This window comes from Mizuhopecten yessoensis, unplaced genomic scaffold (genome assembly GCF_002113885.1).
Source record: "Mizuhopecten yessoensis strain PY_sf001 unplaced genomic scaffold, ASM211388v2 scaffold5229, whole genome shotgun sequence".
Taxonomy (NCBI): Eukaryota; Metazoa; Mollusca; class Bivalvia; order Pectinida; family Pectinidae; genus Mizuhopecten; species Mizuhopecten yessoensis.
Window position 1 is genome coordinate 1,186,150 of NW_018405944.1, and position 16,707 is coordinate 1,202,856.

General features: G+C 35.2%; 1 protein-coding gene across 1 annotated transcript; it reads left to right on the forward strand.

Annotated features, from left to right (window-relative positions):
* The first annotated feature begins 131 nt into the window (after window positions 1-131).
* On the forward strand, window positions 132-16,432 carry LOC110450484 (glia maturation factor beta-like). Its single transcript, XM_021498036.1, has 6 exons — window positions 132-185; window positions 8,692-8,788; window positions 9,220-9,269; window positions 11,222-11,354; window positions 14,200-14,273; window positions 15,139-16,432. Exons 1-6 carry the CDS (start codon window positions 183-185, stop codon window positions 15,214-15,216), a joined length of 435 nt encoding a protein of 144 aa, XP_021353711.1. The 5' UTR covers window positions 132-182; the 3' UTR covers window positions 15,217-16,432.
* The last annotated feature ends 275 nt before the right edge of the window (window positions 16,433-16,707 follow it).

Below are 16,707 nucleotides of genomic sequence, written 5' to 3' on the forward strand. Positions count from 1 at the left end.
ACTAAACAATAATAATGTTTAAAAGTGATACACCAAAAATTCTTGTTTTTACTGAAATTCAAAACACAACATATGATTGACCAAATATTGTTCGTATAAAACGATTTTTTCTATTTTGTAATATGTACAAATCACAATTTCACTTCCTATTTCCGGTCTCTTGTCAACTTTAGGTTAAAGCCATGGTAAGTTTATCAAGTGTGTTTTATGGACAATTAAGGAATGTTTGAAAAATGCTGATGTGTTTTGAAAATCGCAGACAGGTCATGTTACAAAATAATAGGTTTCCGGCACAAATACCAGAAAACATAAGGTTTTAGACTGTGACCGGTTGTTAGGGGAGGGGCGTTGAAAAATCTGCTTCACCATCATCATAGTATTGTCATCAGTCACTCCAATGAGTCTTATCTGATTCCGTGGTTACTCTGAATACCAACACTCTTAGGCCCATTGTCATCACAAAATGTCATGTAACGTGTCATAGAATGGTGTAAAATGTTTTATAAATACTTCAGTAGTATTAATATTCCTCAACCAGGTCCAGTATATCTGCCGATTGAGCTATATAGCTGTAATAGGTCTTTTGAGCTATTTTCATGTGATTTTCTTTTGTAAGGAAAACGAAACAAAGTCGCTTTTAAAATAAGATTGTATCATAAGGTTGATAACGAAAGACATCAAATATAAGTATTCTTTAAAAAAAAATAATGATGTAAAAAAATCGGAAATTTTACATTTATGAAAAATGAAAATAAACATTTAACTGTATGCTTTTTGTAGTCAACATTACCATAACCTTATTGTTTTATGTTGCTTTGCTTTCATTTAATGAGAGTTGAAATCTGAGAAAATAAAGCTCAATACAGCTATAATGTATAGGGGAATTTACCTATATAGGTCTTTATAGCTATATACATCTATTATATGTAGCTCAATCGGCAGAATGTACTGGACCTGTCAACCACCAAATCAAATGCTTGGCTCGAGCTCCATTATCAGGTTTTGCACAACGGCTCATATAATAATCCTGCATTTGGGTAACAATTACCCATTTGAGTAACAATTTTATTACTGAGATGGGGAATAAAGTGAAATAAAAACACACAAAGCTCTTTTAAAAACTTGGAGCAAAAAGGGCGTTATTCTTTCAACTAAATCCAATGAATAACGCAACGAAATACATTTGTACACAAAAAGTTATCAATTCTGATGTCTAACTTTTTTGAAAATGACAAACCACATCACTGACTTCGTTCTCCATTGACTTCAGTGTGTAGTCAATGGGATCATCCAGTGTAAATGTGACAGTGAGCATGACTTTTTCTGTGTGCTATGTATAGATACATGTACTCTACAACACACTATAAGTGATGGAGGTGATACAATTTGTCATTTTCTCAAAGATTTAGACAACTGAATTATCATATTTTTGCACACAATTGCATCTCAATGTATCTTTTATTGGATTGTGTTGAAAGATTGACACCCTTTTTTGTTCATAATATTTAAAAGAACTTTACGTGTTTCCATTTCACTTTATTCCCAATTTCAGTACAATGTAATAAAATTGTTACTCAAATGGGTAACAGTTACAGGATCATTACCCATATGAGCCGTTGTGCCCAACCTGATTATCGCAAAAGAGTCGAAGGCCCTTGATGGATTAACAATAGATAATTAAATCTAGTAGAACTCAACCTACATGAGTATTACGAATCACCAAAATGGACTGAATCGGTTGTGGAACCCAAACAGAATAATACATCTACATGTAATCTAGCTGTCAAGTTTGTTGGGAACTGAGGCATGCCTTAAGACTGCTGGTACAAATGTGTGAGAAACATTTTATATAATGGTTGAATGCACATCACATGTACGATCACTTCCCTATATAAAAGCTTTATTGAAAATTGCTTATAAATACATATATTTTTAATATAACTCGCCCTATTTTGGAGGAAGACGCGCAAATTTGGACCTTAAAATTGAGTATTTTCAACAAGTGAATTTGCTGAACTATTCTTAATTTCTAAGATCTGTTGAGAACAGCTCCAAAGATGCCATTTAGAAGTGCTACTTTTCCCCTTAGGTGTATAATTCATAGCACATAATCTCCCACATGAAAAATTTCAAAAAGTTTGCAAGTATGATATAAACAATATTTGGTTTAAATGTTTTAGTTTTACAATATTTTGACTTTTCATCCATCCAATGTCTAAGACTTGTGGAAAACATCAAAAACAAAAACTGATCAATTCTACCAAAAATTGTATATGAAAAACAATAGATATCTTTTAAAGCAAAAATCTGTTCATTGCTTATGCAAGAAACTCTCAGAAAGTTGAGGGAATTTACAGTCTGATTATAAAACATTGTATCAGGAACAAAGTAAATTCAGTTTGTTTGATCAATAAATTAGTATATACTAAGGGTCACAGTGAAAAAAATACTTGTCATTACAACTTGTTATCTCACAAGATATGTAAAGGATGTGTAGTACATAAAGTTACTGTACTAGTTTGGCTAGAGAGAGATATCTTTATCTCGGGACTAGAGCACATATCTGTCAAACCTCCCTCATTAGGAGAGAGACTCCCTCATTTTGTCCAAAATTTACCAATCTCCTTCGAAAATTAAATGAATGTCTTTTAGAGTTATTTTGATACAATAAAACTTAAGGGAACGATAAATTGAGCAAAGCAGTTTAAGTTACGTTTCACACACTTTCTCCCTCATTGGAAATGTGGAATGAGGGGGATCTCCCTCATTGGAGGTTTTAGAGGTTGACACCTATAACTGTGCATCCGACTAGAGAGTTGAGGGTCAATGGTTCCATCTCTATCAAACGCACACAGCTTTCTCACTACTTCCTTCCTGTTACACAGGTTAGTATAAAGATAGTATGTGGCAGGAATTTTGACATTGCAGGAACAAACACAGCTAGGTAGGGTGTCCACATCTTCTCAAGATGTGGTGTCCATTATGACAGATACTGAGTTTTATAATGTATTTATTTGATTAAGTCTTTCTTTTCTAATGCAAGTATTTGTATTGTGTATAAAGGTTGAAGTTCTACTATCTTTTGATTTCCAAAGATTGGACTTATATAATTAACTTGTAAGCTTACCTTTTTAGGTCACCTGAGACAAAGTCTCAACTGACCTATTGCGATCGCCTTTTGTCCGGCGGAGTACGGTGGCCGTCGTGCGTCCGTAAACAATTTACATTTTCGACTTCCTCTCCAAAACCCCTGAACTAATTTCAATGAAATTTTGTAGAAACCTTCCATGGCCAAAGGTCAACTAAAATTGTGAATTATATGGTCCCCAGCCCCCAGGGGCCTGAGGGGCGGGGCCAAAAAGGGTAAAATTGACTAAAATTTCAAAAATCTTCTTCTCAAGATCCAGATATGGTAGAATCAAATACTCTTCATAGATAGAAGGGTCTTAAGGTGCTTTACTAAAATTGTGAATTTCTTGACCCTGGGGTCTCACGTTTCCCCCTGGGGAGGGGGTAAACTTTACTATAGTTTATATAGGGAAATCACATTTTGGACCAACATTTGTTTAATTGCCATTGGAAGTAATTCAATTTGGGTTAGCATTATCAGTATTGGATAGCAGTTTGATGGTATGCACATATCAGCCCTGACTGACCCCCCGGGGCTGATGGGTGGGGCTAAAAAGGGTTGAATTGACTGAAATTTCAAAAATCTTCTTCTCAAGACCCAGATATGGTAGAATCAAATACTCTTCATAGATGGAAGGGTCTTAAGGTGCTTTACCAAAATTGTGAATTTCATGACCCTGGGGTCTCGCGTTTCCCCCCTGGTTTATAATGGCAAATGATACTTTGAATATTACATGTTGATAACTTGATTGGAATTATAACCCTAAGTTCACAGTTTGATACTCTGTAAATTTTGAGCCATCCCTACTTCCAAGGGCTGTAGGGTGGGGCCCAATGGAGTCTGTGTGCTAAAACAAAATTTCTTCATTTTCCTTGTTTAGAATCAGAGGTGCTAGTTTAAAATACTTTTCAGTCTTAATCTGCATGCTAGATATTGAATAAGGTGGTTTTATTGTTTTTTGTCACTTTGAATAATATTTCTGTTCATGTTAAAAACAAAAATCAACTCTCTGTATAAATATATCAGGTGACCGTTAAGGCCCATGGGCCTCTTGTTTCTGTATATCTGTACATCTTTTAAAAAAATGTAAGAAGATATCAGAATATATAACATGTATTATGTATTATGTTGCATCTGAGTACAAATTTAGCATAAACAAAATATTGTACTGATATAATAAGTCTTCAGGGAATCAGCATTTTGTGGCTGCAGCTTCTCCTTTTCCGTTTTGAATCACAGAAGAAAATGTGTATCAATAAAATATTATTATGAAAAATATTATTAATTGATGATAGCTCACATTTTTCACGTATATATACATTAAAGTAAGGATATATTATGTACATGTAAGTATCAGAAAACATCCCTTTACAGTCTTTTGCAATACTTTTGTCGGTGTATGTATATAGACCCAGTTAATAACATATGTTTGTGCCTTGGAATGCAGTTTCTTATATTGATAAAATATACAGTAACAGTACATAGGATTCACCTTTAATTATTTAAAAAAAAAAAAAAATGAATAAAAATTACAAAATATATTGTTTGATATCGCATATCTTTGAAAATTATAATTGTGTATAAAGGTGAATTCAAAATACCTTAACATTGTATATAAAGTAGATAACCATTTAAATGTAATAATGTCATATTGAATTTGATATACACTTTCTAGACATACACATATTTAAAGTTGATATAAAAACAACTAGTACATTATTTGTACATATATATGTTACCTATATAGCAACTTCAGGGAAAATCCTGGAATTGGAGAGCAGTGGGCCATTTTTACCATTTTATTTTTTGTGAATATCAAAATTAAGAGGGGACATTCTATGTAAATTTAAAAGAAAATTGGAAGATGGAGGGGGTCAATTTCAGTTATGAGGGGTCTATGGCCCCATGGCCCCTTCCAGGATTATCCCTGCAACAGGACAAGATCTTGATAAGTATTGGCAGCTTGATGTACAGAGTGTAAAATATGAAAAACTGCCATCATGTTATTTGTTACGCACAACAGTGTTGCATATGTGTAACATAATGAATAAGAATATTTCAAGTGGGAAAAAAGTATATGTATCTTACTTCTAAGGAAAACAATATATACGTAGAATATAGAAAGGTTTAATCATATATTCATCTGAATGAAGAGAAATTTGATAATATGTAACCTAAACAAAGCCACATAATTTGATGTTTGTGTATATGAGAGAAGTAGTAGGATTATTTCATAATTTGTAGACAATGGTAAGGCTACATATCCATGTATACATTTGTGAGGGAAGGGACATTACCTAATTAGGTAGATAGTAAGGCTAAATGTATCTTAAAGAAGAGCCATTTATGATTGAATCTACATCAATCATACTGGGATGTTTTGTCCTTTAAATGTCACCAAGATGTCCTTTGACATTACAGGAACATTATAGTGCAGACGAGGGCGCTACAAGTTTTGTGAGTTATTATACATGAGATGAATATCTTTTCAATGTTTAAGTCTGTCTTCTTCAAATCTATCTAATCAGTGTTTAAATATAGCTATAATTCAAGACCTAATTTGTCAGTATTTGAGTCCATCTTCTTCAGTGACACAATATATTAACCTAGGTCTTTTTTACTATCTATAAAATACCTGTACATATATATACTTTGTATGGAAGCCTCTATAAACCATTAAACTGTCTATACTGTACACTGTCCATTATGGATGCATCTACAGGCCATTAAACTGTCTATATAAGACCTTGTTCAGTATGGAAGCCTCTATAAACAATTAAACTGTCTATACCAGGTCTTGTCCATTATGGAAGCCTTTACAAAACACTAAACTGTCTATACCAGCCCTTGTCCATTATGGAAGCATCTATAAACCATTAAACTGTCTATACCAGACCTTGTCCATTATTGAAGCCTATAGAAACAATCAAACAGTCTATACCAGACCTTGTCCATTATGGAAGCCTCTATAAACCATCAAACTGTCTATACCAGACCTTGACCATTATGGAAGCCTCTACAAACCGTTAAATTATCTATACCAGACCTTGTCCATTATTGAAGCCTATAGAAACAATCAAACTGTCTATACCAGACCTTGTCCATTATGGAAGCCTTTACAAAACACTAAACTGTCTATACCAGACCTTGTCCATTATAAAAGCCTCTATAAACCATTAAACTGTCTATACTGTACACTGTCCATTATGGAAGCCTCTATACACCATTAAACTGTCTATACCAGACATGTCCATTATGGAAGCCTCTATAAACCATCAAACTGTCTATACCAGACCTTGACCATTATGGAAGCCTCTACAGACCATTAAACTGTCTATACCAGACCTTGTCAATTATTGAAGCCTCTACAAACCGTTAAACTATCTAGACCAGACCTTGTCCATTATGGAAGTCTATATAAACCATCAAACTGTCTATACCAGACCTTGTCCATTATGGAAGCCTTTACAAAACACTAAACTGTCTATACCAGACCTTGTCCATTATTGAAGCCTCTATAAACCATGAAACTGTCTATACCAGACCTTGTCCATTATAAAAGCCTCTATAAACCATTAAACTGTCTATACTGTACACTGTCCATTATGGAAGCCTCTATACACCATTAAACTGTCTATACCAGACATGTCCATTATGGAAGCCTCTATAAACCATAAAACTGTCTATATCAGACCTTGTTCGTTATGGAAGCCTCTACAAACCATTAAACTGTCTATATCAGACCTTGTTCAGTATGGAAGCCTCTATAAACCATTAAACCGTCTATATCAGACCTTGTCCATTATGGAAGCCTCTACAAACCATTAAACTGTCTATATCAGACCTTGTTCAGTAAGGAAGACTCTATAAACCATTAAACTGTCTATATCAGACCTTGTCCATTATTGAAGCCTCTATAAACCATAAAACTGTCTATATCAGACCTTGTTCGTTATGGAAGCCTCTACAAACCATTAAACTGTCTATATCAGACCTTGTCCATTATGGAAGCCTCTATAAACCATAAAACTGTCTATATCAGACCTTGTTCATTATGGAAGCCTCTACAAACCATTAAACTATCTATACCAGACTTTGTCCATTTTGGAAATATCTATAAACCATTAACTGTCTTTACCAGACCTTGTCCATTATGGAAGCCTCTACAAACCGTTAAATTATCTATACCAGACCTTGTCCATTATTGAAGCCTCTATAAACCATGAAACTGTCTATACCAGACCTTGTCCATTATTGAAGCCTCTACAAACCGTTAAACTATCTATACCAGACCTTGTCCATTATGGAAGTCCATATAAACCATCAAACTGTCTATACCAGACCTTGTCCATTATTGAAGCCTCTACAAACCATTAAACTATGTCCATTATTGAAGCCTCTACAAACCATTAAACAATCTATACCAAACCTTGTCCATTTTGGAAACATCTATAAACCATTAACTGTCTTTACCAGACCTTGTCCATTATTGAAGCCTCTACAAACCATTAAACTATCTATACCAAACCTTGTCCATTTTGGAAACATCTATAAACCATTAACTGTCTTTACCAGACCTTGTCCATTATAAAAGCCTCTATAAACCATTAAACTCTCTATACCAGACCTTGTCCATTTTGGAAACATCTATAAACCATTTAACTGTCTATACCAGACCTTGTCCATTATGGAAGCCTCTATACACCATTAAACTGTCAATACCAGACCTTGTCCATTATGGAAACATCTATAAACCATTAAACTGTCTATACCAGACCTTGTCCATTATAAAAGCCTCTATAAACCATTAAACTGTCTATACCAGACCTTGTTCATTTTGGAAACATCTATAAACCATTAAACTGTCTATACCAGACCTTGTCCATTATGGAAGCCTCTATAAACCATTGAACTGTCTATACAGTACACTGTCCATTATGGAAGCCTCTATAAACCATTAAACTGTCTATACCAGGCCTTGTCCATTATAAAAGCCTCTATAAACCATTAAACTGTCTATACCCGACCTTGTCTTATATTCTTTAATTTCCCTGTGTGTAAGATAGAGCTTTCCAGGGTAGGAAAAAAGTGTAGGAAATTTCTATCTTACACCCCATTTCATGTGACTTCACGTCACAAAGGCTCAACAATGATGTGACATCACAAATTTTGAACTCTCCATTGCCGCAATTCGGAAAAGGTGACATGATGAAATTAAAACCTTTTACGATATATTTACCGTAAACATTAGAAAGATGTGATTAATTTTTCTGTGCAAACACTAGCTATACGCGCTGTTTCCAAATATAGGATATGCTAAATCTGGCTGGCTTATTTGTCTTCATCTAAAAAGCTCAGGGGGAAAATTGATATTTTCAAAATGATGGCCAGTCCAAACGTATTTTCATGGTTTCTGAGCTTATTCTGGTGGTTGGAATGAAAGAAAATTACTCTTGCATGCCCAAGGGTATAGGATACAGAAAGTCCACCCTCAGGATGCATGAAAGAGTCTCATAATATTTACCATTTATCGTTAATTCAATTTACCTTTTGTTTTGCAGGCTGCTGCTGCCAACTTTTCCGCTATACCAGATGGTCTCAAAAGCCAGATCAAAAAATTTCGATTCAGAAAGGAAAAAACAATAGCGGCAAGAATATGTAAGTTTTTCTTCTTTAAAATTAGATTTTTCATAATTATTTGTAGGAAATGTTCTGACAAGTAAATGTTAAAAGTTCAGAAATTTTATCGTAAAATTTAATGCTGTATAAATCTCTATTTTTTTCTTCTTTTTTTTTTTTACATTAATTCATACAGTAAGTAAATTTAAACTTTAATTGTAATATGTAAAGAGGGTACATTGGTAAAATGCAAATTCGTTTCAGAAATTACAGATATAGTCATTTGTCAGCAAGATGAACTTAAATCATGTGATCAATATTTACACTCCAGCCTTGTTACGAAATCAAGCTTCATTCATCCTGCATCAGGATTACTGAATCTCTAGACTGGCAGGCAAAATAAAATGCGTATTGTTTGTGTGTTCTGATCATAAATGTTTCTAATAATGTATCCTTCTTAACTACTGCAGTGAAGATTAACGCTGAAACCGATGAAGTAGAAATGGAAACAGAATTAGAGGTAAAAACAACTTATTGATGTCTGTAGTTTCTAATATGTTGAATCAGAATCTTGAATTGAGTATAATTATTAGGGCCCGTATCGGAGATACGGGTGCCCTATAGTAATCTGTAATAGTAGTCTTATCTGTCTGTCTGTCTGTCCGTCCACAAATTTCGTTCCTGGCTGATAACTTTGGTATTTATTGACTGATGTACATGAAACTTGGTCAAAATGTCCAGTTCAAAAAAATACACATTGAGGTAAAAAGTCAAGGTCAAAGGTCAAGGTCATTAGGTTCAAATGTCAAGGTCAAATTTTGCATCTTTTCACTGATGAACATTTTGTTATGACATGATGAAGCAAAGTTGATCAGAATTAAACAAGGAGTCAATTGACCAAAGGTCAAGGTCACTGTGTCAAAGGTCACAGTCAAATTTTGTATCTTTTCCCTGATGAACATTTTGTTATGACTTTATGAAGCAAAGTTGGTCGGAATTTAACAAAGAGTCAACTGATTTAAGGTCAAGGTCACTCGGTCAAAGGTCAAGGTAAAATTTAGGTTTTTTTTGCTGGTGAATATTTCATTATGACACTTTGAAACAATGTTTGTGGGAATTCTTGATGATTATGGGGGATATATTGCCACAAGACGGGGCCCTTCCTGACCTGTCAGTGTTCTAGTTAATTATGGTGAGGATATAATTTTTGTTTGATAAATCTTTAGTTCTGAACAGGTTACATAACTAAAGTAATTAATTAACTCATTCATCCCTGAAATTTCATAATGAACTATTCCAACCTTTGACTTGGAAGAGTTCAAATGTGTCTTCAGGGGTAAATGAGTTAATGACCATGCAATTTGTTTGGCACATTAAATATATGTGATGTACCTGTGGTTCTGTGCTTCATGTTATTACCTTCTTGGTACATTGGCCTTTAATTATTTCGATGAGAAGGAAAATATAATAAATATAATGTGTAGGTAAAATTATTATACTCCATCGATTAATATGATTTGTTACCAAATCTTAACTTTGTGGCACAATAAGTATTTAATTATTGTTTTGAGAAGGGAACAAATAATTTTGACATCATGTCTGTGGTTCTTCACTACTTGGTACAAAAGGCCTACAGTTATATTGTGGTGAAGAGAGATTCGTAGTTTGTATAATTAGTCTTTGGTTCTAAACATGGTACATGTTGTGGTGAGAAGTGTTGTATAGTGTATTCCATTGAATTCAAAATTCCAGTTCGGCTGGAATAAACCAGTTGTTTCTTTAAGCCACGGTCATATCTTACGGTCACACACGTACATGTAGTTGAATGTAATGGGGGATGACCGTAGTTAACTGTAGTAGACCCTAGGTGACCTTATAATTAGACGTAGTAAGATGTAATTCAACATAGTGAGTCAATCAGCACCCTAGTTGACCCTTGTTAACAGTACTTAACCGTACTTAACTGTACTGTGAACGTACTTCTAATGTAGTCCAACCCTATTAGTTGTCCCTATTTGACCCTGCTTGACCTGTTACTATGGTCAACTACAGTAAAAACTGCAGTCAACTAGGGTCAACTACATTCACACTACGATCAAAGTAGGGTCTTGGCATCCAAACTCACAGTAGAGATATTTTGAACAAAAATGTTGGGCTAACCACAGCCAAATCATGGGTTTCTTGAAGTTTAAACTACGTTTATAACTACGTTGAACCACGTCTAGCTACATTTAATGCGTTAAACTAAGGTTACCTACGGTCTACTACAGTCAACTATGGCCATACCCCACTATGGTCAACTATTGCGTGACCGAAAGATGTCACGGCAGCTTTGAATTAAATTGGGAACATCTCATCTAAAGGATGTGGAGGAAAATCCAATTAGACAGCAGGTGAAAGGTGTTTGTTTCAGACGTTCTCTGAATTATGTCCAGATGTATGCGCAATGACGGACTTGCTTTTCTCTTTCAGGACTGTAGTCTTGAGGAAATTCAGGAGGAAATCTGTGAACATCAGCCACGCTACATTATAATCAGCTATAAATATGCACATGATGACGGCCGTCTCTCCTATCCATTCTTCTTTGTCTTCTACTCTCCCAGAGGTAAGTAGTGATGATCATGTCCTATCCATTCTTCTTTGTCTTCTGCACTCCCAGAGATAAGTAGTGATGGTCGTGTCTTATCCATTCTTCTTTGTCTTCTACACTCCCAGAGGTAAGTAGTGATGGTCATGTCGTATCCTTTCTTCTTTGTCTTCTACTCTCCCAGAGGTAAGTAGTGATGATCATGTCCTATCCCTTCTTCTTTGTCTTCTACTCTCCCAGAGGTAAGTAGTGATGGTCGTGTCCTATCCCTTCTTCTTTGTCTTCTACTCTCCCAGAGGTAAGTAGTGATGATCATGTCCTATCCCTTCTTCTTTGTCTTCTACTCTCCCAGAGGTAAGTAGTGATGGTTGTGTCCTATCCATTCCTCTTTGTCTTCTACTCTCCGAGAGATAAGTAGTGATGGTCGTGTCCTATCTATTCTTCTTTGTCTTCTACTCTCCCAGAGTTAAGTAGTGATGGTCATGTCCTATCCTTTCTTCTTTGTCTTCTACTCTCCCAGAGGTAAGTAGTGATGGTCGTGTCCTATCCATTCTTCTTTGTCTTCTACACTCCCAGAGATAAGTAGTAATGATCGTGTCCTATCCATTCTTCTTTGTCTTCTACACTCCCAGAGACAAGTAGTGATGGTCGTGTCCTATCCATTCTTCTTTGTCTTCTACTCTCCCAGAGATAAGTAGTGATGATCATGTCCTATCCATTCTTCTTTGTCTTCTACACTCCCAGAGATAAGTAGTGATGGTCATGTCCTATCCATTCTTCTTTGTCTGCTACACACACAGAGGTGTCTCCTAATCATTATTAAGTCCCCCAAACGAAGTTTGGGGACTTATTGTTTTTACTCCGTTTATTAAGTCACTCCGAACGCAGTCGGGTGACTTCTTATTATTGTTCTGTTTCTTACTTATTATTATTATTATTATTAAGTCACCCCGAACGAAGTCGAGTGACTTGTTGTTATTGTTCCGTTTCCTTTTGTCAACAAAATTGCTGCCATGAATTTTAGAAATTTTTGGGACTTTAAAATTTTAAATGTGTTCGCTAAAGATAGCCAATGTCACCTATCCTATTTCACATGTTTTATAGATATTTTCCAATGCATTCTAAATTTGGTCTGTATGTGTATGATGTTACCGCGAACTCAACCATGACATCCGTTTTCTAATTAGACAAAATGGCTGCTATATACTGGTTACTGATTGGTCAAACTCCATTATTGTCCGATTTTGTTTAAATGCGATTTCGATCGCATAGGTTATGTTGCCATATATCAACCACACGGAGACTTCTGATTGGTTGAAATTTAGATAGTGTTCGATTTTGATGACAATCAATATATAGGGGTATTAAAGGACTGCAAATTCAATCGCATACCTTCGTTACCATAGCAACCACACAGAGACTTCTAATTGGTCACAATTTAGAAATTGTTCAATTTCATTCAAATATGTAGGTGTATATATAAAGTCATTGCGATCATTTTCTGATGCATCTTTGCGACTATGGGGTAGATATTGTTCGATTTTGATAAAAAATTGGTATATACGATTATTAGGGGACTGTGAATTCAAGCGCATAGGTTAGGTTGCCATACCAACCTCATACCTACCGCACGGAGGCTTCTGATTGGTCAAAATTTATATATTGTTTGATTTTTATGAAAATTGGTATATAGGGGTATTAGGGGATTGCAAATTCGACTGCATATAGGTTTCATTGCCATATCAACAACATGGAGGCTTCAGATTGGTCGAAATTCAGATATTGTTCTATTTCAATCAAATTTAGTATGAAGTAGTTTTATGCCATTGTGATCCTTTTCTGATGTATCTTTGCGACTATGGGGGCAGTTTGGGGGACTTCTGTAATGGCCCCCCATTACAATTAGTACTTGTTCTTTGTCAGCTTTTCTCCCAGACATAATTATTTTTCTTTATCAAGCCTTGATACTGTAACCTAGAGAGTTTCATAGTTTTTTAAAGGTTTTGGGCTCGGGCGAGTCCATAACAGAGAGAATTAGTTGAAGTGGACTTAGTTAATACCCAGTGACCAGGTACATTTAGCTCAATTGGTTGGGCTCAGAGGCCCAATAGAGGGGGAAAAAAGGTAATTCTTTTTAGGGGGAGGGGCCTATCAATTCAGGCACCTTTGAATGTTGTAACAGGGTTTATATTTGCATGCCCGCCATAAAATGGGGTATATAGTGTTGCCCATGTACGTCCCGTCCCGATTCAATGTAAACACCCGTCCCGATTTAATGTAAACACCCGTCCCGATTCAATGTAAACACTTAGCAACTTCATTCTTTGACAGATTTTGGTCAAACTTTATACAAAGGTCAAGTATGAGTTTACTTCAGACATCGTTTTGTTTCAGGGATCCAAGGTCAAGGCCAAGGTCACTGTTGCTATATATAGAAAATCATCAACTGATTCAATTTAAACACTTAGCAACTTCATTCTTTTACGGATTTTGGTCAATCTTTATACAAAGGTCAAATATGGGTATACCTCTGACATCCTTGTGTTTCAGGGTTCCAAGGTCAAGGCCAAGGTCACTGTTGCTATTTATAGAAAATCATCAACTGATTCAATTTAAACACTTAGCAACTTCATTCAATATGTTATGGAGTTGTAATAACATACAGAAAAAACATATGAATATTAAAATCAACTATCAACTTTAAGTGTAGTACCTTGTGTGTGTGCATGTTTCAATGTATCAATATCAAAGTGGTTGTAACTTTTTATATAACACTGAAACTAATTTCACATGGCAGCAGGGTCATTTATGTCTTGCAGACATTTTCTAGTTTAATTTTAGTTTTGGAATATTGTGATTTTAGGATGCAACATAGAACAACGGATGAGATATGCTGGTACTAAGGGAAAATTACAGGAAGAACTTGGGGTGACGAAGGTATGTTTCCTTTAAAAACTAGGCTAATCATTGTTGATAGTAGCATAATGTTGTTCTGTAAATAAATCAAGACATTTTGATTAAAATTGAACTTGGAATGATTTCTCTTTTTCAACATCTAAAGACAATAAGTTCCAAAATCACGTTTTTTCCCTGTTGTATTCTGCATCAATCAGTCAGTCAGTCAGTCAGCCTCAGACACATATCATAGTACAATTGCTCAAGCAGAGATTCTGTGTTCAAACCATCTTTCTTGTAACTTGCTTAAGTCATGTCAAACGATCAAAAAGTAAAAAAAAAATCACATGAAAAAGTATGCAGCTTTAAATCTCCAAAAAAGTTTTAACTTTTTTTATGCCGTGGCGCAGTGTCCATCATCCTTCAACTTTTTCCTTTAAAACGCTACTAGTCCTTAACGGCTCAGAGAACTTTGACCAAATTTGGTCTAAAGCATCATTGGCCAAAGGGTTCTCAGTTTTATATAATTTGAGGGTATGGCCCCCCTGGGGGCAGAGGGGCAGGGCCAAATAGGGGGAAAATAGGTTAATCTTCAAACATCTTCTTCTTCTTGACCAAATTTGTTCTAGAAGCATCTTTGGGCAAAGGGAATACAATATCCATAAATGAAAGATGTGCCCCCACCCCAAGGGGCAGAGGAGCTGGGACCAATAGGGGAAATAGAGAAAAATCTTTCCCCTTCCGTACAAAAGTACAAATGTAGGGATTTAAACGAAATGTGGTCTGAAGCATGCTTAGGGTAAAAAAACTCAATTTAATTTTTATTTTAAATTTGTATTACTCATAACTACTTATCTCTGGGAGTGTTTTAAGTTATACAGCTTAAAGTGTTTTGGGTTTTTTTCAGTCTCTTGATATTGAAGATCTTGAAGAAGATGGATTGACAACGGAGGTTTTAGATTCCAAGATGAAATTATTCACTTAGTTCTTGAAGATACATATATTTTGTTTCAAACAATGTAGCATGACACACTATTGTGTATAAATGATGAAAGTAGTCAGCCTACCTTTTCATGGGGAGAATGGTTGAACTGGATTTCATAATTGTGGAGAGACTGACAAACAAGTTGGACACTTTTGTTTTTGTTGAAGTGAAGAAATTGTCATTCATCTGCTTCATTAACATTTTCTGTTACCTGTATAAATACCATCCCACCAAAGATATCTGACAAAGATTGTACTATTCATTTTAATTAATCCTGATATTTATGGTTAGTTAAACCACATAAAGGAAAGCCCCCTACAGTATATGGACAGTGTAATAAAAGACTAGGGGTATTAACGGTCATTTCTGGCCATATCATGGATTTAGAATTAGTTATCTTCCTAATCTGGAATAAATGAGTTATGCAAATATGAAATTTCAAATTCATCCGACAATTGGTTAAGAGGATATGGCAACACAAATGGTGGTACGATGTATAAACCCGCATTTTTCATAGTAATATGCGTGAATATCGTCCATTGTGTGCTATTTACGTTGAAAATTGGCAATTTTGAAGAAATTAAATTAATCAAACCCTCTTCAATTTTAAAGAGCCTCTGCATGCAACAAACAAATAAATATTTGACAAGCTTAAACATTGTCATACCTGTGTTCATTAATAGAAAGCAATATTTGTTTGTCACATGCGGAGGCTTTCATTTCTGCATGCTAACTAACCTGTCCAAAAATACCATATTTTGGCTATTTGTGCATAGCAATGTAGGGCATATACGGGCATATATGCATGTTCATTGAAAAACACCTGCACCAAGAAAGATAGCCTCAATTAATCAATAGGATGTTTATTATAGAAATTTGTTAATAAATTCAAGTTGAAATTTTTATGAGGCCGAAAATGACCCATAATGCTCCTAGTTCTTTTACTTGTAGAAATGTGCTAATATTTACTACTGAGAAGTGAAGCGTAACGATGATGTTAGTTCTCTGTCAATTTTCACACACACACACATATATATATATATACTTTTTGTACTCAACTTCATAAATGTGCTTTTGGGCATTAACTCAAAAACATATTTTATCTGAAGAAAAATAATTGGTACCAGGTATATGATTGATATGTACACAAAAAATAAACAGTTATTATCTCACCGGGTCCGAAGGACCAAGGTGAGCTTATGCCATACCGTGGCGTCCGTCTGTCCGACGTCCGTCCGTAAACAATTTCTTTAAACGACATCTTCTTCTTAACCACTGATTGGAATTTAACTAAATTTGACTGGAAGCGTCCCTAGGTAGTGGGGATTCAAAATTTTACAAATGGTGGGGCTGACCCCCCAGGCGGCTGAGGGGCGGGGCAAAAAGGGGGCAATTTGGCTATATTGCTTTAAGCGACTTCTTCTCTGGAACGAAGAGATGGATATCAATCATATTTGGTCAGAAGCAGCATTCTTGGGAGGCAGGGATTCA